The 24,660-nt window shown below is 41.4% G+C and overlaps 2 protein-coding genes across 3 annotated transcripts; both read left to right on the forward strand.

Annotated features, from left to right (window-relative positions):
• The first annotated feature begins 2,714 nt into the window (after nt 1–2,714).
• snx22 (sorting nexin 22) lies at nt 2,715–15,586 on the forward strand. Its single transcript, XM_080027308.1, has 7 exons — nt 2,715–2,870; nt 11,495–11,578; nt 12,015–12,119; nt 12,873–12,970; nt 13,230–13,262; nt 14,165–14,232; nt 14,349–15,586. Exons 1-7 carry the CDS (start codon nt 2,808–2,810, stop codon nt 14,459–14,461), a joined length of 564 nt encoding a protein of 187 aa, XP_079883434.1. The 5' UTR covers nt 2,715–2,807; the 3' UTR covers nt 14,462–15,586.
• Nucleotides 15,587–16,859: 1,273 nt separating this feature from the next.
• On the forward strand, nt 16,860–24,625 carry adpgk (ADP-dependent glucokinase). Of its 2 annotated transcripts, none has more exons than XM_080027534.1 (8): nt 16,860–17,013; nt 17,901–18,160; nt 19,037–19,262; nt 19,583–19,645; nt 20,083–20,203; nt 20,613–20,809; nt 21,910–22,008; nt 22,299–24,625. In XM_080027534.1, the coding sequence occupies exons 2-8, from the start codon at nt 17,946–17,948 to the stop codon at nt 22,860–22,862; spliced, it is 1,485 nt and encodes a 494-aa protein (XP_079883660.1). In that variant the 5' UTR covers nt 16,860–17,013; nt 17,901–17,945; the 3' UTR covers nt 22,863–24,625. The 2 variants fall into 2 exon arrangements, with proteins under 2 accessions (XP_079883660.1, XP_079883661.1); XM_080027535.1 differs by having other exon boundaries at nt 22,302–24,625.
• Nucleotides 24,626–24,660: the final 35 nt, after the last annotated feature.

The raw sequence follows: 24,660 nt of genomic DNA on the forward strand, positions 1-24,660 counted from the left end.
CAGGAAACATCCCAGTCGTTATGTGTGCAGCCGGACTCAAGAATGCGTCGGCTAACACAGTTATTCTGGATGACAGTGCTTTCTTTCATACACACACACTGGCTTTGGACTCAATTGCATCACGCTCTCCAGACCAGCTGGCATGTCTATAAATTACTAAAGTGCGAGAAGTAGCGGAAAGCTTGCCTTCACATTCCACTGAGAAGACTACCAAGAGGGAATTAAAATGGCAAAGTATATGCGTAATTGTGAAACCCTTTTTCATGCATAACAACTTCGTGATTTTGTTCAAATGAGCTGATTCACACACTGATGTATCTGGTTCACAAGTTTCAGTTGCAACTTAAACTCATGACGCTATCAGCCAGCTATTAAAACATTTCCTTAAAAGTTGCAGTGTGTAATTTTCTACACACTGCACCTTTAAATAATGTTGTGTGTGTTATAATTAACATTTAACAACATCTGAATATATGTAAAAACAATTATGAAATGTTTTTTTAAATCTCTTAGCACCTTTAAAACAAATAAATGCAAGTTCATCCAAACCCACCACCTTTTAGGGTTGAAGTATTTAAATGTAAACTTAAACTGGCATTCAAGATTGTAAAAAAAAGCTCAGTTTTGCAAACAATGGAGACCTGGATGCACGACCTAGTTTACTGGTCCGGCATCAGGTTTGAATCCAAACAGGTAAACAAAGCAAAGAGGCACGGTGTCGGCATGGAGACAAAAGGTCTCTGAGAGGCTTAGGGAAACGATCCCGGGAGACGAGATAACAGCAAGAATTCATAGGGAATCTGGCAGGAAGTGGATACACACACGCACACACACACACACACACACACACACACACACACACACACACACACACACACACACACACACACACACACACACAGTGACCTGAATCTATTCCTGTGTTTATGTGGGCGTGGAGGTCAGGTGATAACTGCAGGCGGGAAACAATGAGCACTGCTGCCGGTCATGATAGAGAGAGTTAAAGTCATATACCCTGCATTCCAAATCACATACTTTTTCTATTTACTTTAATACATACTAATAATGTTCGCTTGCATACTGCAGAATGCAACTGGATGCAGTAGGACATCCGGGTATTTTTGGCAAACTGTATTTGATATGGATATATTGGGACATCCCAAAACACTGACAACACTCTCATATATGTCCTTTTAAATATGAAGCTAAAAGAAACCAGCCAGATAGCTTAGCTTAGCTTAGCATAATGACTGGGAACAAGGGGAAGCAGCTAGCCTTACTGTCCAAAGGTTAAAAACAACAATAGCACCCGCACTTATTAACATGTTACAAATAAAAAACAGAAAATATTTTTGTTTGAGCTATAAACGGCTTAAAATTGTCAATCCAGCACTATATGTTACAGCTAGAAAACACCAAGTCTAACTTCCTTTTTGTTAATGTGTACGGGGCCTGTGTTTGCTGACAAAGTGAATTCAGTCAGACACAATGAGTGTTTACCAGCATGACAAGGATTCATATGAGCCATAGTAAAAAATTACGCAACACACACAGCCCAGACAGGCCAAAAAATGTCTGTTATATTTTTACCCGGGCCGGCTGTGATCTATGACTGTGTAAGGTCACGTATCCTCTCAGAGAGCTTACTAAGCTCTTCTGTCAGGTTTAAATTAAAACAGTGACACAGCAACAACAACATAACAGTGGGATGGCCGGGAACATCTAAACCTCGTGATGATAGCTGGTCACTAGGGCCAAGCCATGTGATTCAACTCATGGAAAAGGATCTTTATGTGGTCTTCAAGTGGCTGTTAGTTTGTGTAGCAAAGGCAAACACATTTCTATTTGAATAAGTAAAAGATCCTGAGGCCCGTGAGGATGTGAGTACAGCTCTGTGTGATGTGGTGTGGGGGTTTATATCCCGTTTTTTAGAGCCAATGAAATGTATTTTTGTTTTACTTTGTGTTTCAAGCAGAGTGGGAAGTGAACCTGGATTTGAAAGTGACAAGGCTGGTAGTTTTTTTACACCCAGTTGCAAGATTGAGTCTATTTATCTTTTTTACTTAGAAGAAGAATTTGTGTTGTTGCCCATCTTTGATTGGCTGAATATGTTTTAAGTATTATATTATAAGTATTAGAGAACTAAGTTGTCATCACATTAACTTATTACCTAGTGTCTAGGTGAGTTACTACATAATTCATTCCTGTATCAGTGGTTGAGTTAGATAGACAGTTGGCAGTTTTTGTGTAAGGATAGTAACATTAAGGCCATCCGGAAGTCTGCAGGATATGTGATTATTATTTTTTTAAATTGCTGCTAGCTGTCTCCTTTACTGAAGATAAGGATTTTATTCATGGTCTGAACTCAGATCAAGTGTTTCCTCTTGAAAGAAAAAAAGCTTCTCAAACAGGCTCGAACACTGCGCCTGATGGGATCAGAGTATGGATGGACCAGAGGTGGAAAATCGGTTTAAAAAAAAAAACGTGTATAATGGAAAAAACTATATTAATATTTCAAAGCCTATAGGAGCTTTACATATAGCCTATTTTCAATTTTTTATTAATACAATTATTTCCAGACTTTTTTTCAGTGTTTGGTCACAATGTTAAAGGGTAGTCCCCTGCACGTTGGTTGGTTGGGTGTGTCCAATTAGTGTGTAGGTAGGTAGAGCAGCACAGGAGGAGGAAGCCGACCGGAGAGATAACCCTAACTCACTCACACACAGACAGACAGGGATTTTTTTCTCCACTATTTTTCTAGTTCCTGAACGCAGAGATCAGCGCGTGAAGTCACTTTTGAGTTTGTGATGATTGAAGTGTCGATACCTTCGATGGAGAGGGAAGTGGACGAGTCGGGAAAGTCCAAAAAGGTGAGAGAGTTAGGACGCTGCATGTTTTAATATGTATTTCAATCTCAGTTTTAACAGCGTAAAAACACAAGTTAGCTTATCATTTCTGCATTATCTCGATCTGCTGCGGTGTTCTTATTATTACGTCATCGCGTTCGAGTCTTTGTAAGGTTTAGTTGTGAAGGTGAAAGGAGGGCGACGGCGCCAGGTGAGCTGTCTGCACGCGGAGGGAAAGTGACTGTAGATCAGACATCAGCCTTTGTCATGTTTCTGTGCAGAAGTAACTCGATACCAGTAAAGCCATGGCGTTTTGATTTGTTTTTACTAATCCTGACGTGACAGTTGTGTAGTATTCAATAGGCCTACCAACCATATATTACACTACAAGTTAAACTGCATTTCGAATTCAGTCCATAAGCATCGGTAACAACATGTAGGCCTACTTTAAAAATCATTAGAACTAGTAGCCTACTATGCAGATTGCAGAACTGTCATTGTGATACTTTTTATTTTATTTCTTCAGAAACAATTTTCATAATGATTAATTTGTGTGTGCGGAACTTTAATGTTGCAGTACAGTTAAACATGGCTGTTTTTGGGGTTACTTTAACTGCCTTATAAATTATATGTTAAGTTGAATCTAGTTAAATCCTTATATTTGATGGAATGATGAATGTAAAACCATAACCTAAAAAGTAGCTTCTAACTTTAACTTTAGTCAAAATAAATCAATCAAGGTAAAAGTACAATATTCTCAGTGAAAGTAGCCTATACTTCAAAAGTCCAGCAGGCTACCTTTGTATCATTGTAAAGTAATGTGTACGTTTTTTTTCTCCTGCACCTCCAGGCAGAAGGAAACTCATAGTTTCAAAGTCTAAACCTTTTGATAGAAGAAGTTACATTTTACTCAAGTAAAAGACACATTACAGTAGTTACTCATTTACTTTTTTGCAGTACAAGTCCCATATCCGAAGTCTCACATGTTTGGAAGATATTATAATATTGAGGATTTGCAATTGTTCTTCTTATTACATATTTTTTAATTGGATTATACATGCTGATACATTAAATATAGAAGCTGAATTTACTGTTGTAGTTGGTACAGCTGTAGCTAATGTTCACTATATCTACTATATATATTTTAACATACACAATGTACATTTCTTTTGGGTTAATTTGTGGCAATACATCTCATTTTATAAACCATGTTAAACCTTGATCTGAAAATAAACTACTAATTCAAGCTGTCGAAAAATGCAGTTGAGTACCAAGTTAAATATTTGTCTATGAAATGTAGTGCAGTAGAAGTACAATGTATCATAAATGCTAAGCTCTTTTGAAGTACAAGTAGCTCCCAGTTGTCCTTAAGTAAATAGGTAAATAAAACTCTGCATTCATGTTGGTGGAGGTCGGACTAATTCAAACACTGCTGCTGATAGTTTAAATAGGTACATTTGGCAGATAAACTTGTGAATGTGGTTAATGTGCGACCACACGTTTTCTGCAACCTTGTTAATTGTAGTTATAAACTCGGTTAAATGCCTAAACAAAAGGAGGCTGAAGTGGAATAATTCAGATTTCCAGAGAACAGTCACATAGTTGTGAATTTTTTAACAAATCGTTCTGACACCTACATTTGAAAGTGGTCAAAAAGTCGACACCAGCATGTGGGGAATTTACGCCAGCTGGATGGAGACAGACCTCTGTTTGGTTTTTATCGTCTCAGTCTGAAGAGACAAGACCTGGTGACATGTTTGTAGTAGACATCCGGGTATTTTTAAGCATACTAAATCTGACAACAAGAATTGGGACATCCTAAAGCCTTTTACCATATAAATAGCAGAAATCTAAGGGATGGATTTAGATATGGATCCAAAAATAACAAAACATACATTTATTTGCTTCACATTGGTTTAAATCCTTCATTTAAATGCTCATTTTTAGCAAAAAAGAAGAACTTTTACGTGGTATTTAAAAAAAATATGTTGTACAAAATAATAACTCCTATTGAGCACTAGGCTATACCTTATACTTTTGATTGTTGCTAAATGTCAGTCTTCACTTTATGGGATTATGTTGTGGTAAATACATTTCACACTCCTCACACTTACTATAAAGGGAACCTACCATTGTATATCTCTTAAATTATATTTCCTCTTTCTCATTGTAATTCACTAACTTCTGACCAGGTTGAAGAGCCATTGTCTGTCAACAACTTTGTTATGTTAAATGTACTACCTGACAAACCTTGATTTAAAGGTGCTCCGAGGAACTTTCAGTTTTTGTTCATTCGTGCACCCCCTTTGGACAAAAGTGGACGTGTTTTTACTATGCCAGCTGTTGTTCTTGGGTGAGCGTACCCATGACAAAGGCATTAAGAAAAACTATATATAAATAGCATTCTTTGCACTGATGGTCTCGTTTGCTGTTACATGTCATTTATGATCATCAGAGGAAAAATTTGACTGTTTCAGAAATATTTAAAAGTTCCTCGTAGCACCTTTTTAAATAATGAGCTATCAGCCACATGTCTCTCCCCCCTGGCCTGCTGGTTGGTTTGGTTTGGTTAGCTTAGTTTAGTTTAGCTTTGCTTTGATTTGGATTTGCTTAGTTAGTTTTGCTTTACACATACACTACATTCTTCACCCACACAGACACCGCACCCATTACTGATTACTGATATTCATGCACCATTTAGTAGTTTACTTTATACTTTGTTTTAATAAAGTATTATTTGGTTAAACTAATTATCTTGTGTGGTTTCCTCCTTGTCCTTCCCTGGAGCCGGGGTGTGACATGGGGGCTCGTCAAATAAGTAGTTGAACAGTTTGGAGGAATATCACATAGGACAGGTTAGTAGTTGGTTTGGGAGCAGGTTCTTTTCATAGTGGGTAGTCGGCTGAGGCTAGGCTAACAGAGTTGATTGTCTGGGGAGCACATGTCTGGATTTGAACTTTCCCTGTTAGGCTTCAGTTGCGTTGCCCCTTTGGGTTGCGTGAATTTTTTTTCTTTTGTTGTTTTTCCCTTTTGGTAGTGCTGTGGGGCGTGGTTAGTGTCAATTGTTCAATGTCAATTGTCTCGGGGGCACATCCGAAGGATCTTGGGGGTTGTCTGCTTGCAGGTCGCCTTTCAAACCGGCTGGTTTACAGTGCATAAATACCCACCGCAAGCTGCATGAACACTAGGGTCAAGATTATTCAGGTTTGGATAGGCAGTTAGGGGGGAAGTTCTAATTCTATTTGCATCCCAGTGATCAAAGCTGTTTTGGCATGGCTTCTTTAGTAGAAGCGTTTATTCAGTCTCCTTCTGAAACCTTGCTGGACAGCTGTACAAAGGACCAACTGTTGAAAATTGCTGATCATTTCAAAGTTGAAATTGCAGCTACACGTCTGAAGGACACAATCAAACGTATCCTGAAGGCGACTTTGATGGAAGAAGGGGTTTTGGCTTCTGATGAAGGTAAGGGTTTACCAAGTACGGTGGTTTCACCAGGGGGGAGTCTCACCTTTGATCAACAAAAGGAACTGATGTTAATACAAATGGAACATGACAAAATAAGGGTAGATAAAGAATTGGCCCTTGAACGTGTAAAAATAGATAAAGAATTGGCCCTTGAACGTGCAAAAATAGATAAAGAATTGGCCCTTGACCGTACAAAAATGGATAAAGAGTTGGCGCTTGAAGCAATGAAACAAAAAACAGAGCAGGCAAAACTGGACATTGAACAATACAAACTAGATCTAGTTAGAGAAGGTAAGATGGCAGGAACTGATATAACTAGGTCTGCTGGTTCATCTAGAGTGGATTGTACTAAGAATCTGAGATTGCTGCCTAAATTTGATGAGGAAGACCCAGATACGTTCTTTTCCTTGTTTGAGCGTCTCGCTGATTCACAGGAGTGGCCTGATAGTGAACGTACGTTGTTACTACAATGCGTGTTTAGAGGTAAAGCCAAAAAGGCATATGCAGCTTTAACAGCAGAACAGTGCAAAGAGTATAAACTGGTCAAAGACGCCGTTTTGAAAGCTTATGAATTAGTTCCTGAAGCTTACAGGCAGCTCTTCAGAAATTGGAAAAAAGGGGAAAAGCAAACGCATGTGGATTTTGAAAGGGAGCTGGATATACATTTTGATCGGTGGTGTTCTGCGTCCAGTGTTGTTTCCTTTGAAGAACTGCGTAACCTTGTTGTGCTGGAACAATTTAAGCAGTCGTTGCCTAACTACATATCTACTTATATCAATGAGAGAAAAGTTAGAACTCCAAAAGAAGCCGCTGTACTTGCGGACGAATATAGTTTAACACACAAGCGTATCTTTGGGGAGCAAAGTCAACAACGGTTTAGACTCAAAGACAGCGGGGAGAAAGGTGAATCAGATTTCAACCGGGGTTCTTCGAAGGGAGAGCTAGGCACGGTTGGGAGCAACGAACCTAATACAGCTTGTAATTATTGTCAGCGACAGGGGCACTGGAAGAAGGAGTGCCCTTTGCTAAAATCAAAAAAAGGTTTTAGTACATGGCCTGCTAAATCTGTTGGGTTAGCGGCGCCGCTTAGTATTTCAGAGTTAAATACTGATAGAGTTGTTTCTCCTTATCAGATGCAAGCTAAAGTGTTGAGTGCAGCTGACATTGCCTCAAAGTACGCTCCATTTATATCAGATGGGTGTGTGTCCCTAGTTGACAGTAGTGAGAAGGTTCCGGTCAAAATCTTTAGAGATTCTGGCGCAATAAATAACTTCATCAGGGAGTCGGTCTTGCAATTTGCTCCACACTCGGACACAGGGAATTGTGTTCCAATCAGAGGAATTGGATTGAACACTATTTTTGTACCTGTTCATACAGTAAAGTTATCCTGCAGTTTCGGACAAGGGGAAGTGGAGGTTTGTGTGCGTCCAGAATTACCAGTAGCTGGGGTTGATATTATTTTAGGTAATGATTTTGCAGGAGCATGTATGTGGCCTGATGCATCAACTTCTGAGGTGACCTCACAGGGGGTTTACAGTTCAGCGCTGGTTAGGGCTCAGGGTTCTGAGGTCTCTGAGCAGTCGGTATCTCCTGTGTGTGCAGTAACTCGGTCTATGAGTGTGATGCCCAATGTTAAGGTGTCAAAGGCTGAGTCAGGAAAGGGTAATGAGGACAAATTTGCGTTTTTGTGGCCAACTGATCTTGTGTCTGTTTCTCAGGCGGAATTTGTGAGGGACCAGAAAGAGGATCTCTCGCTAAAAGAACTGTTCGAGCAGGCTGGGCACTCTATGGATGGGGGAAACAACTCGGGAGGTTATTTTCTCCATCATGATCTGCTGATGAGGAGGTGGGTCCCTCATGGTGACAATATGGCTGGGGGTTTAGTGGAGCAGGTTGTGCTTCCAGTGAAGTATAGACAATCTGTGATCAAGTTGGCTCACGATAATGTGGCTGGACATATGGGAGTGAGGAAGACTTATGATCGTGTCCTGCGACATTTTTTTTGGCCTCGTTTGAAACGGGAGATAGCATCTTACATTCGGACCTGTCATACTTGTCAGTTGACAGGCAAACCAAATCAGTGCATTACACCCGCTCCCCTATATCCTATACCTGTGTTAAGCCAGCCATTTGAACATTTGATTATTGATTGTGTGGGCCCTCTACCTCGGTCAAGATCAGGTAGTCAGTATTTGTTGACTGTGATGTGTCAGGCCACCAGGTATCCAGCTGTTTACCCACTGCACACTATTTCTGCCAAATCAGTGGTTAGAGCCCTTAGCAAGTTCATTTCTGTGTTTGGGATCCCCAAGGTAATTCAGAGTGATCAAGGCTCGAATTTTACGTCTCGGTTGTTTGCCCAGGTCCTCCAGCAACTTCATATCAAACATAACAAATCGTCTGTATACCATCCTCAAAGTCAGGGTGCACTGGAGCGATTTCATCAGCATTTAAAATCATTGCTCCGCGCTTACTGCACTGAGTTGAAGGTAGACTGGGAAGAGGGGTTGCCTTGGCTCCTGTTGGCGGCCAGAGAAGTGGTGCAGGAAAGCACAGGTTTCAGTCCAAATGAGCTTGTGTTTGCACACACTGTGCGGGGTCCTTTAACCTTAGTGTCAGAACAGTGGAAGTCCGAAGGGCCCCCACCAGACTTGATTACCTTTGTAAATGGCTTTAGGCAGAGACTTTACGAGGCAGGGGTGCTGGCTAAGGAAAAATTGGAAATCTCTCAGAAAAAGATGAAAAGGCTTTATGACCGAAAAGTTGAACAATGCCAGTACTCTCCTGGTGATCAAGTTTTAGTATTGTTGCCAGTAGTTGAATCACCATTTCATGCCAAGTTTTTTGGTCCCTGTTCGGTATTGAAAAAGGTTTCAGAGCAGAACTATCTGGTTGACATGCCCAACAAAAGAAAATCATCAAAAGTCTGCCATGTCAATTTGTTAAAACCCTATCATGCTCGGTTGTTGTCGTCTGAGTCGTCTTTGAATGTGGGAAATTCCAAAACATGCGGCAACCCTACTCTTTTGGTAAGCCCGGTTAACCCCTGTACATCCCAGGTAATGGCAGAGCTTGAGGAGGGAGGAGATGTGTCTGGAGATGAGGTTTTACTACCTCGCCTAAAGAATTCAGAGACACTGTGTAGCTTGTCTGATTTATTGGGACATTTGGAGGTCGGTAAACGTGATCAGTTGGCTAGTATCATTCAGTCTTATCCATCTCTTTTTTCAGACACGCCTTCTCGCACTCACTTGATTGAGCATGATGTTGACGTTGGGGATGCTCAGCCCATAAAACAGCGCTTTTACCGGCTTTCTTCAGACAAAAAAGAGGTACTAGATTCTGAGGTACACTATATGCTGGAAAATGGCATCGCGGAGCCATCTTTCTCTGCTTGGTCTTCGCCATGTCTGTTGGTTAAAAAACCGGATTCCACTTTTAGGCCTTGCACTGACTTCCGTAGAGTTAATGCTGTTACCAAGCCCGATGTGTATCCCCTTCCCAGGATGGAGGATTGTGTTGACCAAGTCGGGGCAGCAAAATTTGTCAGCAAATTTGACCTTCTAAAAGGTTATTGGCAGGTTCCCCTTTCTAAAAGAGCCCAAGAGGTTTGCTCCTTTATTACGTCCTCTGGTTTGTATGCTTACACTGTCATGCCGTTTGGGTTGCGTAATGCGCCAGCCACCTTCCAACGCCTAATGAATAGAGTTGTGTCAGGGTTGTGTGGCTGTGCGGTGTACTTGGATGATGTGGTAATATTCAGTGACACCTGGGAGGAACATCTAGCCCGAACGACAGCGTTGTTAGATAGACTGGCTTGGGCCAGGTTAACTATCAATCTAGCCAAATGTGAGTTTGCTAGAGCCACTGTTACATATCTGGGAAAGGTGGTGGGACAAGGTGAGGTGCGGCCTGTTGGGGCCAAGGTTGCAGCCATTGAAGTATACCCAGCCCCGTCCACTAGAGCAGAACTCATGAGATTCCTGGGGTTGGCGGGTTATTACCGTTGTTTCTGTGCTAACTTTTCTTCTGTCGCCACCCCATTGACAAACCTGCTTAAGGCTGGAGCCAAATACAACTGGTCACATGAGTGTCAGGCAGCTTTTGAAAAAGTGAAGCAGCAACTGTGTTCAGCTCCTGTCCTGGCTGCTCCTCAGCTGGGGAAACCTTTCCAGTTGCAGACTGATGCCAGCAACGTTGGGGCTGGGGCAGTTTTATTGCAGTCAGATGGTAACGGTTTCGAAAGACCTGTATGTTACTTTTCTAAAAAGTTTAAACAGTATCAGCTGCATTATTCAGTGATAGAGAAGGAAGCGCTGGCATTGATTTGGGCTCTCCAACATTTTGATGTGTACATTGGGGCCGGTGCGCCGCTGGTGGTGTACACTGACCACAATCCGCTGACATTCTTGAAGTCTCTTCAAAATCCTAACCAGCGGTTGATGAGATGGGCTTTGTTTCTGCAGCCTTATCACCTTGATATTCGACATATCAAAGGCCAGAACAATGTAGCTGCTGATGCTCTTTCCCGGGCGCCTTCGCCTTAGCTATACCCTCCCGCTTAACATTCGTCCCCGTTCTGCAGGGTCTTAGTTGCTGGGTCTCGGGGATGCCAGAAAATAAAATGTTAAGGAACAGATATCTGGTCAACGTGTCAGTAGTTTGTCATGTTTGCATGTTCCACGTATCTAACGTATCTACTTTCTTGTCTTGCAGGTTAAGTGTTGAACCCTGTTTCTATGGAGGGGGGTGTGACAGCTCCTGGCGCCTCTTGATTGGAAGGTTGCCAGGAGCTAATTGTTAATTGCGTACACCCCTGCTGGCTGATCTCTGCAGCTATATAAGCTGGAGCTATCAGCCACATGTCTCTCCCCCCTGGCCTGCTGGTTGGTTTGGTTTGGTTAGCTTAGTTTAGTTTAGCTTTGCTTTGATTTGGATTTGCTTAGTTAGTTTTGCTTTACACATACACTACATTCTTCACCCACACAGACACCGCACCCATTACTGATTACTGATATTCATGCACCATTTAGTAGTTTACTTTATACTTTGTTTTAATAAAGTATTATTTGGTTAAACTAATTATCTTGTGTGGTTTCCTCCTTGTCCTTCCCTGGAGCCGGGGTGTGACAATACATATCATAATAAACAAACCGTCTGTGTTTCTCTGTCTTCTGTTGCAGCTCTTCAGAGTAGAAGTCTTGTTTAATGGGCGGAAACATTATGTGCTCAGAAGAAGCAGCGAGTTCCAGAATCTTCACAGAAAAGTACGTACATAATTATCGTATATTGCTTAACAGCCACAGTCATAATTCATACACTGTGACTGAGTGACTGTATGTGGTAATATAGTATTGTGCTACTAAATGTATCATTTATTTTGCAACATAAACTCAGACAGTTTACATGGATGCTTTCCTTTGATGGTATTGGGCGTTTGGAGATGTATTGTAGTTTGAAACCAGAGCAATCCAAAAATATTAACAAAAGTTATTACCAGTCTGTTATACAAGAACATTCAAGTTAAGATAAGGAGTATTTTGGAGAATTAATTTGCACATGTAACTACTGTGATCAGAATTGACAATAATTCTGTTTCAGGGAATAGAGAAAGATAAGCAAAACCGAATTTGTAGTCAAAGAACAAACGGTCAACAAAGTTTTTTTTTTACATATATATAATATATCTTGTATTCCTTGCAGCTCAGGAAAATTGTCCAGATTCCAGATCTTCCGAGCAAAAGGAATCCACATCTGAGGACCAAACCAGCGGAGCAGAGGATGCAGGAGTTGGAATACTACGTCCAGGTAAAAACATCCAGGTGTTCACCCATGCTGTTAAAAATCAACCAGTTAGGAAAACTCAAAAAGGCAGGTGAAGGCATCACAGTAGCCCATAGGCATGATGTCATACAAAAATACGGATATGAAAATATGTGAAACTATATTAAGAAAGGGTCTGATTGATTAACATGGAGCTATAAAATGAAAGTTGGGATCAAAAATAATCATTCTGTTTGAAAAGCACTGTGGAGTGTCATTTACCATAAGTATATAAAAATAAAAGTTTTACAAACCATTCTGTAAAAGCAACTATGAAAATGTTTAATGTGTCAAATGATTATTTTATCTTCCTGCCATTTGTAGAAGGGAAGTGTCAAAGAAGAACACAAAGCTACACAAAACAGCATATGATTTCATTCATAAAAGTTCAAAAACACAAGCTTTAACATCATACTTCGCCATCTTAAAGATGCTCTTTGGAACTTTTAGTTTTTGTTAATTCTTGCACCCCCTTTGGACAAAACCGGTAGTGTTTTTACTATGCCAGCTGTAGTTCCTGGGTGAGCGTAACTATGACAAAGGCATTAAGAAAAACGTTATTAAAATAGCATTCTTTGCACTGATGGTCTCATTTGATGTAACATGTCATTTATGATCATCAGAGGAAAAATTTGACTGTTTCAGAAATATTTAAAAGTTTCTAGTTGCACCTTTTTAAGATTATTATTTTTTTAACCAAAAATCCAGTTCAAAGTGTTATTATTGTGTGTTGTGCAGGACATCCTGTATCAGATGGAAGACGTGCCTCAGGTTCTGTTGGACTTCCTCCATGTTAAACACTTTCACACGTTGGGGAACAAGATGAACAGCATGGAGTAAGTGCCCATCATCTCTATCATTGTGTCCTTGAACAAGGCACTTAACTCCAAAACTGCTCCAGGGGCGTTATTCTATTGCTGGCCCTACACTCTGACCCCCTCTGGAGTGTGGTGTGAGAGGGGAGATGTGATAAGACACATTTCAATATAGCCTTATAAGAACTGAAATGTAACAAGTTGCAAATGGGTATATATAAGTCTCTATTCTGACGATGCCATGCAGAAAATCTGTAATATTTCTGTGTTCTAATTTCAGATCACTTGATCAGTTGGACAGTCGGGATTACAGGTAAGATATTTGACTAGTATAAGTAATTTATGTGTATTTTTGCAGCAATATCTGAAGAACATTTTGAGGGATTTTCTTCAAACTTTGCACAAATGTCTGTCTCAATGATGAACTGAATAGATTTTGGAGGTCAAAGTTAATACAACCTTACATATTGTGAGGCCACAGTGATCTTGTACCATTTTGTAGCTTATTAGGAGCTTTACCATCTTTAAAGCATTGACTACCACCACTGTGCTTTCACTGTTTGGCTATTATTTTGCTTCACGGAAAGATATAACTGTCAGACGCTATAGGTCTAGTCTATGTAAGCTGACAGCATCTGTCACTCCTTTCACTCGAAACCGTCACTCCCAGAGTCAACACATCCTGTACAGGCCAGGATACCCTTTCACTGCTTTCGTCCCAAGTCATAGTCATAGTGTTATGGACATTAATTTTAAAAGCTATATAGATACATTTTTAGATTTATTTTGATTTTACAAATGGAAAAAAACTTACAACTAACCCCTCACCTACAGAAAATAGTAAAATAGGTGATAATAAACGATGATAATAACACACAAAACATTGCTGTCACAAGATATCAAACATTTCATTCACCAAATATATGCACCAAACATTTAAAGAATGTCAGAAATATAAATAAATACAATTAAATAAATAAAATATGGACGTCAATTGGTGCAAAAATAAAGGAAAGGACAGACTTGGATCAGCTACTGCTCCTCATGCTTCTGGGCACATTGCCACTGAACCAGACTGTGCACATACCTGAATGAGAGAATATGACATGCTGGTGATTTTGTGAACTTTTCTAGTGACCAAATGTGTGAACACCATTACATAATCCATTGCTGCATGAGACTAATCAATCACTTTTCTGTTATATTTCCCTTCAGTTATCAGCTGCCACACCAGCGAGTGTTGGGTTACTTCCACGATCCGTATCTCTCCGAACGCAAATCAGGTAGGAGAGAATAGATGAACGACTTCTGTGCAGTAGTTTGGCTCGTGTGGGCTACTTGTGTGTATACTTGTGTGTATTTTAAAGCTATAGCGTGTAACTTTTTCCTGTTCATGCAGCTCTCCCAGATGTTGTGTCGGACGGGGTACTTCAGGGTCTTTACCCACGGGACGTCCGGGTCAGTTTCATCTCCCCTGTCCCCACCGAACCCGACCCCACCACTTCTATATAGGCCTGGAATTATTATAGCTAGTGAGATTTAATGTTTTTTTTTAAGATTATTTTTTTGGCATTTTTATGCTTTTATTAGACAGTTTGTAGAGACAGAGGTGAAATGGGGCAGACAGGGGAATGACATGCAGAGAACGACCACGGGCCGGATTTGAACCTGTGGTTTGCTGCTTCTGAGGACTGAGCCGCTATGGACACACACACACACACACACACACGCTCAAGCACCCCCCTTAATGTTTTAAAGTATGTTTTACAAAGAGTTTTCAATCCAAAATGGCAGCCAATAAGTAACTTGAATGACGCAGAGGAAAAAAACTGTAGTGAAGTAGGTCACTCGGAGGACGCTATTGTCTGAAATCAGTTGCTCCAGAGATTTGAACCCAAAGACCAGGCTTTGCTGTTCCTTCTGTTATATCACTCAACCTGAATACAGCCATTTGGGAATGTCATAGTGAGGCCAATAACCAAAAGTTACTCAATATGTGTCTATGTTGAAGTTCACATGTGTTTAATGAACCAAATGTGACTTTTTGTTCATTTTACTATAGGTAGTTTTATTAAATTTTTTTTATTTTAGATTTATTTTTTTGGCATTTTTATGCTTTTATTAGACAGTTTGGAGTGAGAGGTGAAATGGGGCAGAGAGGGGAATGACATGCAGAGAACGACTGTGGGCCGGATTCTAACACGTGGTCTGCTGCTTCTGAGGACTGAGCCTTTATTGGGGGAGGCGCTCTAACCACTACACCTTGAGCCCCCCCCCCCCCCTCCCAAAGTGCCTTTTTATTAATTTTACGTGTGAGTTTAGACAATGTTATGGTTTGTTAAACTAAATTGTCAAAGTTCTGGTTACGGTTGATAAACACTCGGGAGAAACCAGCAAGAAATATGAAGAAGTGAGATTCTGTAACACACAAATACATTCAAGTAATTTTTGATTTTGTTGAGGCTGATACACATTTCCTAGTGGTTCGTTCAACTAGCCTTTTTTTCCAAAGTCTGTTTCTGGTATTTTGAAGCACTGTTTTTAGTGTGGACAAATGTGTTTTGCAGTTGTCATATACATTATCTAGTCACTTTTGTATCATCTTGTTTATATTGAAAGTCGTAATAAAAGAATCAAACATGACTCCTAAAATAAAATTGCCTGTTTTGAGTCCCGGACAACTTGGTTTCAAATTATTTCTCTGATCATTAAAGAGAAGAAAAAGTAGATGGAATGTTTGCACAATTTGGTGTAGCAAGTCAGACACAAAAATGTTAAGCACCAAAAGATAATCCCACACAAAGATTCTACTTAAAAACTTAAATATCGTGTCAACTGGTATCAGAGCCGGCCCAAGCCTTCAGGGGGCCCTAAGCGACCGCTTAGTTCGCTTATGCCTCGGGCCGGCTCTGTATGTAATTTCCAACTCTCATCTACACTCAAATTTGTGGAAAGAGACTTCAGTCCAAACTACTACTTGCTGTAGTTTGGTCTGGCTTTGCGAGACTAGTCCAAACAGACACGGATGTGATCGGCCAACATGATGTCTTGTAGGCCACGATTGAATCTTGAAGTAATTGTTCTTTTGTTTTTATTATCGCAATTTCGAATGTGCCCCTATTGTGCCATATAAATAAATGCGCCTTGTCTAAGCCAACTCAAACTGCTTTTACAGGTTTGGTCTTCTGGTTGCCTACATGACATCAGCCTCAAGCGAAATAGTTAACAAGCAGCAACAAGCTCGACCTGAACCTTTGCACATATTTGCCTTAAGGACTAAAGGCAGGAACAAATGGTCTGAAATTATGTCATTGGGTTGTAGTTTTACTTGTGCTCTGATTGGTTTAATCTTGGGTTTATTATAAGAAGTGGTTGGACCTGTTATCCTCCAATTGGCCAGGATAGGACAACCAATGCAGGTGGGGACAGGTGGCCGCCTAAAAAGTAATCTGCTTAATAATAAGCAGTCTGAAGGCATTTACCATGCCATCGCTTCTTTATTTTTTTATAGTGAATATCATTATTTATATAACTATTTTGCACTTTTATTGTCTTGAAATGGTTTGCCGACTTCTGCAACAACTACTACTCTGTGTTGGTGAAGCCTATGAGCCATGTAATGACATCTTGGGCTACAGTATCCCTTACAAATAAACTTGCATTGATCTTGAATCTCCTGTCCAGCACTGTTCTACCTAAATAAAACAGACTTGACTTGAAAGGTGTTCAGATTTATTATTGAAAAAGTAACAGCCTACATAGAAGCATTTTCCCTCATCCAAAACCACATTTCAGGACTTTATGTATTTCACAGTCTGTACCATTGAGTGTACCCTGAAATCGCGCATGCGCATAACCGTACACGGAAGCCGCCTGCTTCTGCTGCTGCTGTGTGTGTGTGTGTGTTGGCAGGTTCCTCTCTGCTCCTTCAATGACTCGCGACTATTTCTCCACCTCCCTCTCCCTCCATTCAAACACCGAAATGCTGTTTGTGTGATTCATCGGGACACAAGGCGAGCCCTCTTCCCCCTTCACTGACAACACCTGCAGTCTGCACATTATCGGTACGTGCCGCCAACTAACTATTACACGCTATACTTAGCATTTTAACACTAAAAGCTGCTGTGTTTGGCACTGAAAGTATGCGGGGCTCGTCTGCTAATAAAGGAGATTAGCTGCTAAACCGAGCTACAAGCTACCTTAATGCTGTCAGATTAGCTTTGATAAACTGGAGCCAAAAGATACATGATAGCACGTTAGCTAACCGTCTCTGTTTGTGTGTGCGTGTGTTTATGTCCACGTTAGCAGTAACTGAACCCCTGTATGTTCGCTGCTGCACTATTGCGTGCAGCTACAGCTGAAGGGCAATGACGCTCATCATCATCAGGGGACATAATAATAAAGACTACATCTGTATACGTTTAGATACTGAGATTATCTGTAAAAGACAGGAATTTTGAAATGTGCAGTAAACCTAAAAAGAGGGCTACATTATTCAGAGTAGAGGAAAGGCTCACTCATACACGGGGCTTATTTATGTGAGCCCTTAAAATCAATAATCTGAATGTCAAACCTTAACCATTTCATTTCATGCATAGTGCCCACTACAGTGTTTTGCTATTTTACAGCTCTATATGCATGATGCGTTTGATCGTGTGGTAGGCTATGTTGTGAACATGACAGGTCTTAAAGATGGTTTGGATTATGAAGTTAAAGGTGCACTGCGCAGTTTCAGAGGAGGGGGATTTGTTTGCATTTGCAGAGCCTGTAGTTAGGTCACAAAATAAATGTTCTGTACATGTTATTCTTCGTATTGAATACTTCTGCAGCACCTGGAACCAAATGTAAGACTAGAATATATTTGTAAACAAAACTGTGGCCAATTACTTTTCCCATTGTATTCTAATCACTCAGAGATATGAGATAAAATGACTAATTTCCTGTGTTGCAGTGTGTCTGTGTGAGTCTGTGTGTGTGTGTGTGTGGTAGCATCATCATGTGGAGGAAGGCTTCAGCGGCGGCCCTGCTAGCGATAGCTGTCGGTTATTTCTACTACATCCCGGATCTACCAGAACAAATACTCCAGTATGTCAACCTGCCCAACCTGCAGCCGTCCGCCCAGAGCCAAACCAGTGTGGAGGAGGTGATCAGTGTTGCCTGGGAGACGCTGCTCACTCTGCCTACACGCCAGTGGACCAAAGTGGCCGTAGGGTGAGTTGTTGTGTTGGAGAGAGCTTCACAATTCACACATGCACGCACACGCAGACAAGCACTCGCGCGCACACACACACACACACACACACACACACACACACACACACACACACACACACACACACACACACACACACACACACACACACACACACACACACACACACACACACACACACACACACACACACACACACACACACACACACACACACACACACACACACACACACACACACACACACACACACACACACACACACACACACACACACACACACACACACACACACACACACACACACACACACACACACACACACACACACACACACACACACTTGTCTGGCTTTTGAGTTTATATTAGTCACTGTTACTGTTTCACTCCACTTTAATGTGCACTCACTGTAGCACTTTGAAAGCTCTGCTAGTTAAGAGGAATGTGTTAGAGTGAGACAGGTTGGTCCATAGTCTTCAGCCTGCCTAAAGGTGCACTGTGTAACTTTGGGTGTGTCAGAGAAGTCAATATGTTTTAAGTTAAATCCTTCATAACTGAATAAACAAACCTTCCTCGCAAGAAAATTGGATCCTTGAAGCACTGTTGGAAGTTAGAAAGGAGGGTGTAAGTAGTAAAACTAGTGGTGGCTGGTATTACATCTACGGTGCCCAACATCTCTACCATTGTGTCGTTGAGCAAGACACTTAACCCCAACACTTCTGGGGCACTGTACTATGGCTGACCCTGCGCTCTGACCTCCTCCGAAGTAACTTGAGAGGGGATATGCGGAAAGACGAATTTCAATGTGCCTTGTGTACATTTTCTAATAAAGATATCTTAACTTAAATTACTCTCCGTCTGTCTCCTCTCTTTAGGGTGAATGCGTGTGTAGACGTGGTGGTGACAGGAGTGGGTCTGCTGCAGGCCCTGGCTGTAGACCCGGGCCTGGGTCTGGATCATGAGGTGTTGCACTCCAAAGAGGACCTGAAGGAAGCGTTCATTCACTACATGGGGCGGGGAGCGGCCGCCGAGAGATTCTTCAGCGACGAGGAGGTTTTCCAGAGGATTGCCCGGGCAGCGGCAGAGTATCCCGGTGCTAAGGCAAGGCAAATGTCAAGTCAAGTCAAGTCAGCTTTATTGTCAATACCTTCACATGTACAAGACATATAAGGGGATCGAGAAAACGTTTCCTTACTATCCCGCTGTGAACAGATAAAAGTGCACAAGCACAAACAAACAAATAGACGAGACATTTCCTAACACTACAAATAGACAAGATATAGAAAATATAAAAAAAATAGAAATAAAATATAGGATATATTACTTACACCTATACATATCTCTCACAGGAAGACTTTTTTTTAATAATTTTTGTTTTAATAATATTTCTTCTGTTAAACGTAACTGTCGTCTTCTTTCAGTTGTACGTGGGAGGGAACGCTGCCCTCATTGGACAGAAGCTCGCCACCTACCCCAATCTGATGGTACGGTCGCATTATATTTATACTTCTGTTATAAACTCCTATACTGAACCTGAATTAATGAGCTCTTGAAGATTTAGTAGATTTGTGTGTTGTATAATATTACAGGTATTTAAGAAATTATGAGTGTTTTCGTTTCTTCACTTCTTCCCTAGAAAACATATTCTTTATATTAACACATTGTAAGAAGATAACTTTTTATGAAATCAATGTATTTTGGCAGCCCTTAAGACGAAGTATTGTAGAGTAAATGAGAATTCATGGCCTTAACAGGTAATTGTTTTGTTTTTGTTAAAAATGTGGGTATATCTGTGTTTGGTAGAGTATATTATTGGCTAAAATGCAATTCTACTACATGACAGCCCAACTGCATAGTAGGATTTGAAGACCAATCCACTAGGTTGTTTAAGGATGACTATGAATATATTTTTTATCCACAGGTGTTGTTATGTGGGCCGGTTGGTCCTAAACTCCACGAGCTGCTGGACGAGCAGATAGTTGTTCCCCCAGAGTCTCTGCAGGAGACAGATGAATATCACCTCATCCTGGAGTACAAAGCAGGTACAGAGGAGAACCAGCTACTGTACCACCTGTATGTCTTGTGTTAAAGCAACTCTGGAGAACGCTTGTTGTTAAAATCACTTTTTGTCAAAATCGGTGAATATCTCCTATTGATCTGTTACCTGGACCAGTGTGTGCTATGAACATTTTGTGTAGTTTTTTTCCTAGGCTCTGTAAATGGGCATGTTAACAAACAACATACCTGTTTACAGAGCCTTTGCTGTTTATGAACACCAGATTGTTCCTTAGGTGCATATATAGTACGGACAGGTTGTGAATCGTGAGGAGATATTCATTTATTTTGACAAAAAATAGATTTTGACAACAAGTATTCCCCTGATTTCCACCTTAAGTTTTGAGATGTGTGATACAATAAAAAAAACTGGTGTGTTGTTTCTCCTGGCTGCAGGTGAACAGTGGGGCTCGACTCAGGCCCCTCAGGCAAACCGCTTCATCTTCTCTCACGACGTGTCCAACGGGGAGATGAGTTCTCTGGAGACCTTCGTGGCGTCTGTGGAGGAGTTTGACCCAGAGCTGGTGGTGCTGTCGGGGCTTCACATGATGGAGGGACAGGGCAGGGAGCTCTGGGAGGAACGACTCAAAGAGGTGCATGGATAAACGCTGCTCTTTTATGCATTATCCTTTACCTGTTTGCTATAGACTATGTTTACATGTTGGGTGGTAGATTGGCCTAGAGGAAGAAGGCTTAACAGTAACCATGAGGTCGCTGGTTCGATCCCCGGCACCGGACAGGAGGGTGTTAGTAGTCAAACTAGTGGTGGTTGCTATTACATGTACGGATTTATTTGTCATTGCACCGTTACAGAACAACAACATTTCATTTAATTTCACACCCCACCAAGAAACATAGAAAGACAGTGACAATAACATGGATGGACAGGAGAGAGTGTAACTGTAGGTTCGTCTAGCATATGCCGCGCTCCTATTTCTTAGAAGGAAAAGGAGAACAACAGGGAAAGACAGGTTAAAAAAATGCCAATCTCGAACTACGTTCCTTATGGGAGCGCAGTGTGTGATCAGTAAAAACTACCTTAGCACAATAAGCAACATGATAAACACCACAGACAAATAGGACTCGTAGACTTGCACATTAAAGGGACGGGTTAAGGGTTTATGGGACGGTAGGTGTCACAGACCAGGCACCAGGGGGCGTACGCAGCCGACAGGGGCGCCCCGCCCGCAGCATCCGGTCTGCAACGAGGGAGGCAGAGGGGGACGGATTCAAGAGGGCTTGAGTGGTCAGGGTCATGTGTGATATGTGTCTACGTGTGTGTGTGTGTGTGTGTGTGTGTGTTCCGTGTATCTATCTCCGTCCAGACACAACGGGAGTCTTCAGGCCCGTATGAGCGAGTCCATGGAGACGACCTCGAGGCCCAGCCACAGATAGAGTTCATGGGAGAGAAGGTGGGGGGAGGAGGTGGGGGTAGAGCATCTCTACCATAATGTCCTTGAGCAAGATCCAAAACTGCTCCAGGGGCGCTGTACTAAGGCTGACCCTGCGCTCTGATCCCCTCCGAAGTGTAGTAACTTGAGAGGGGATATGCAAATTTCAATGTGCCTCGTGTGAATTAATAATAAAGATAGCTTAACTATGTTTACACAACATCAGTCTCGCTAAAAACGGGGCACTTTTTCTTTTGCGTTTTAATTGTATTTAACATCTTGTACTCTGTTGCTCCTCCCAGGCTGTGTTAGCCATATCTGTCATCCGTAAAGATATCCCCATCCACCTGGAGCTGGCCAGCATGACCGACAAAGACTACATGAACAGCATCATGCAGGAGGTACATGTGGATCACTTTTGTGTTCAAAGAACCTGTCATATTTACTGTATATTTTTTTGATTTGTCAATACCCAATGTTTTAATGGTTTTGGGGAGATGTGATGGTATTCCAAGTATGTGCTGCTAAATATGACTGCTTATAAAAATGACTGCCCAAAAAAAAATTTGCATGGTATTTTACAAACTTCACAAAGTCCCTCACAGAGAACATCCTAGCGTGCTCAAAATCTACTAATCCCTACAGACTTCTGTATATTTAATTTAAGTTTTTTTTCTCCATTTTTTGTTAGCAGTTTATGCCCATTGCGAGCTCCATCGGTCTGAATGAGCAGGAGCTGCTGTTCCTGTCCCAGGCGGGGGAGGGCCCTCACGCCGAGCTCGAGGCCTGGAAAGGCATCCCGGACGTGGGCAGAGTCAGCGACATCCTCCTCTGGATCCTGGAGGAACACGGGCGCAGCGAGCCGTCATCAGAGGCCGACCTCACTCGCATTCACTTCCACACGCTGGCCTACCACATCCTGGTTACGGTGGACGGTTACTGGGGGAACCAGGTTGCCGCGGTGATCGCCGGGGCGCGGGTGGCCAGCAGTCAAGCGTGTGGCCTCCAGTCTGTGGACGTCAGTAAAGTGGAGCTCAAAGCACCGCGGGAGTTCCACAGCTCTCACACAGAGCCGCGGGAGAAGCTGGTTCTCAACCCGGCAGAGCCCGTCACTGTGTGGAGCAGAGGGAACGTCACCTTCCACCTCACGCCCGTGCTCGTCTGCAAACAGCCGCTCAGGACAGTGGGGCTCGGGGACGCCATCTCAGCAGAGGGACTCTTCTACTCCGAGCTACAGAGCCAGCAGCCCTTCTGAGCTCTGCTGCAATCAGACTCTCTGTGGGTCTGGAAACACTCTTGATGGGAAGTTCCTGAAAAAGACCCGGAAAAGTTTCACCTGGTTGGAATTCTGTTTTGTTCAGACCTTCATGTCCTGGACCAGGTTCTGTGTCTTCCTTCCCCAAAGCTTCTCTGGGTTTAAGAATGTGATTGATGGCGTTAGTTTATTAGAATCCTGCCTCTATCCTGCTCCCAACGGGCTGTGGAGCAACATGACTATGCACTGGGCCCTGCGCAAAGCCATCTATTCAAAACTCCAAAGAGTTTCCTTGGCTCACCTTTTTGTCTTGCATACCTCTTCCGTATGCCGTGCCTTGTGAAAATAGAAAATAGAAATACATATTTTATTCATATTTCAGAGCCAAAAAAATTAATAAAATTAAGCATACCCTTCTGATATATATAGATATACAGACACACACACACACACACACACACACACACACACACACACACACACACACACACACACACACACACACACACACAAAAACAAACTATTTTCTTGGACTGGAAACTAATGAGCCTCTCACTATATTGTAGAATTCTAAGTGGTATTCTCGATGTTCTTTGTTTCTTAGACTTTTGCTGCAAATAGTCATAGATCACTTGAAATCTCATATTGCGGGTGTCTGACGTCTTCACACGGAATAACTGCTATATCTAGATATACTTGACATTTCTGTTACTTGTCCTGTGAAGATACAGTAGTAGCGAGAGTGTGACAACATTAATGTTTCTCACTTTTTTTGGCCTTAACAGTAACACTCCCAACCCCTATAAAGATGTTTTAAGGTTGTCAAACTTGTAAACGGCAGTTGATATAGGGTGATTTAGAATCTCTGTTACTTCTTGCTCTACGTTATGAATTCCAAATGCATCAAATATTGAAAGGTTACACATTTATAAAATGCAAAGTTGAACAAGGGGATCCTTTTATGCAGTGAAGCAGTTTTTTTTATTATCAGTTGCCAGCTTATAAACCTAAAAGGTTCTGTTGCTAATTAAGGGTAAAATAACACTTTCAAAATGAGGTAGAGGGCTTACGTTATCTGTTTACTATATTTTGTTACTGTTTTGTTGCTACAGCTTTTCAGTTATTCCATTTCCTCACCTTTTTAAAATGTGATTTTGTGACATGATTGGCTGGAAAATCTCAAAGTACAAATCTGTTACAAGTGCAAAATGCTGCAAGAAATGCTCAAATTGTCATTTGGGTTAAATTATGCTTTTTATGGGGTTTTTTTGTTCTTTTTTTTCTCTTTTTTGATCTTACTTTGGGATTTCGGCATCATGTTAAATGTACAGTATGTGACAGTCTGTGTATTTGTATACCTCACATGGCCACTGAAGGCATGCAATAATGGAGTCTTAATGCAAACGTACACAACAAAGGTGATATATGGCATTTTGCTTAGCAGAATTTATTCTTTGCACTAGTAGGAAGGAAGTGGCAGGTGTGCCTGCAAAGGTGAATGTAACTCCGAACCCTTCATCATTTTAAGCAAGTACAATCTATTAAACTTTACTCATTTCATAGTTTGTCTCATGTTTTTAACATTTGTAACTGTCGACATGTTTCATGTATGTGTAGTTTGTCATTAAAATCTGTACAGGGCGATGTAAATCTTGGCTTTATTGTGGTTCTGCACATTATTGCACATATTCTCTCAATGTACACATCATTTAAAATGAAGGCTGACATTATTAGTTGAATAACCTATTTGTCAATCAACTAACATTTACTCAACAACAATTTTGAAAGTTAGTCAAAA

This window comes from Ammodytes marinus (genome assembly GCF_949987685.1).
Source record: "Ammodytes marinus genome assembly, chromosome: 5".
NCBI classification, from domain to species: Eukaryota; Metazoa; Chordata; class Actinopteri; order Uranoscopiformes; family Ammodytidae; genus Ammodytes; species Ammodytes marinus.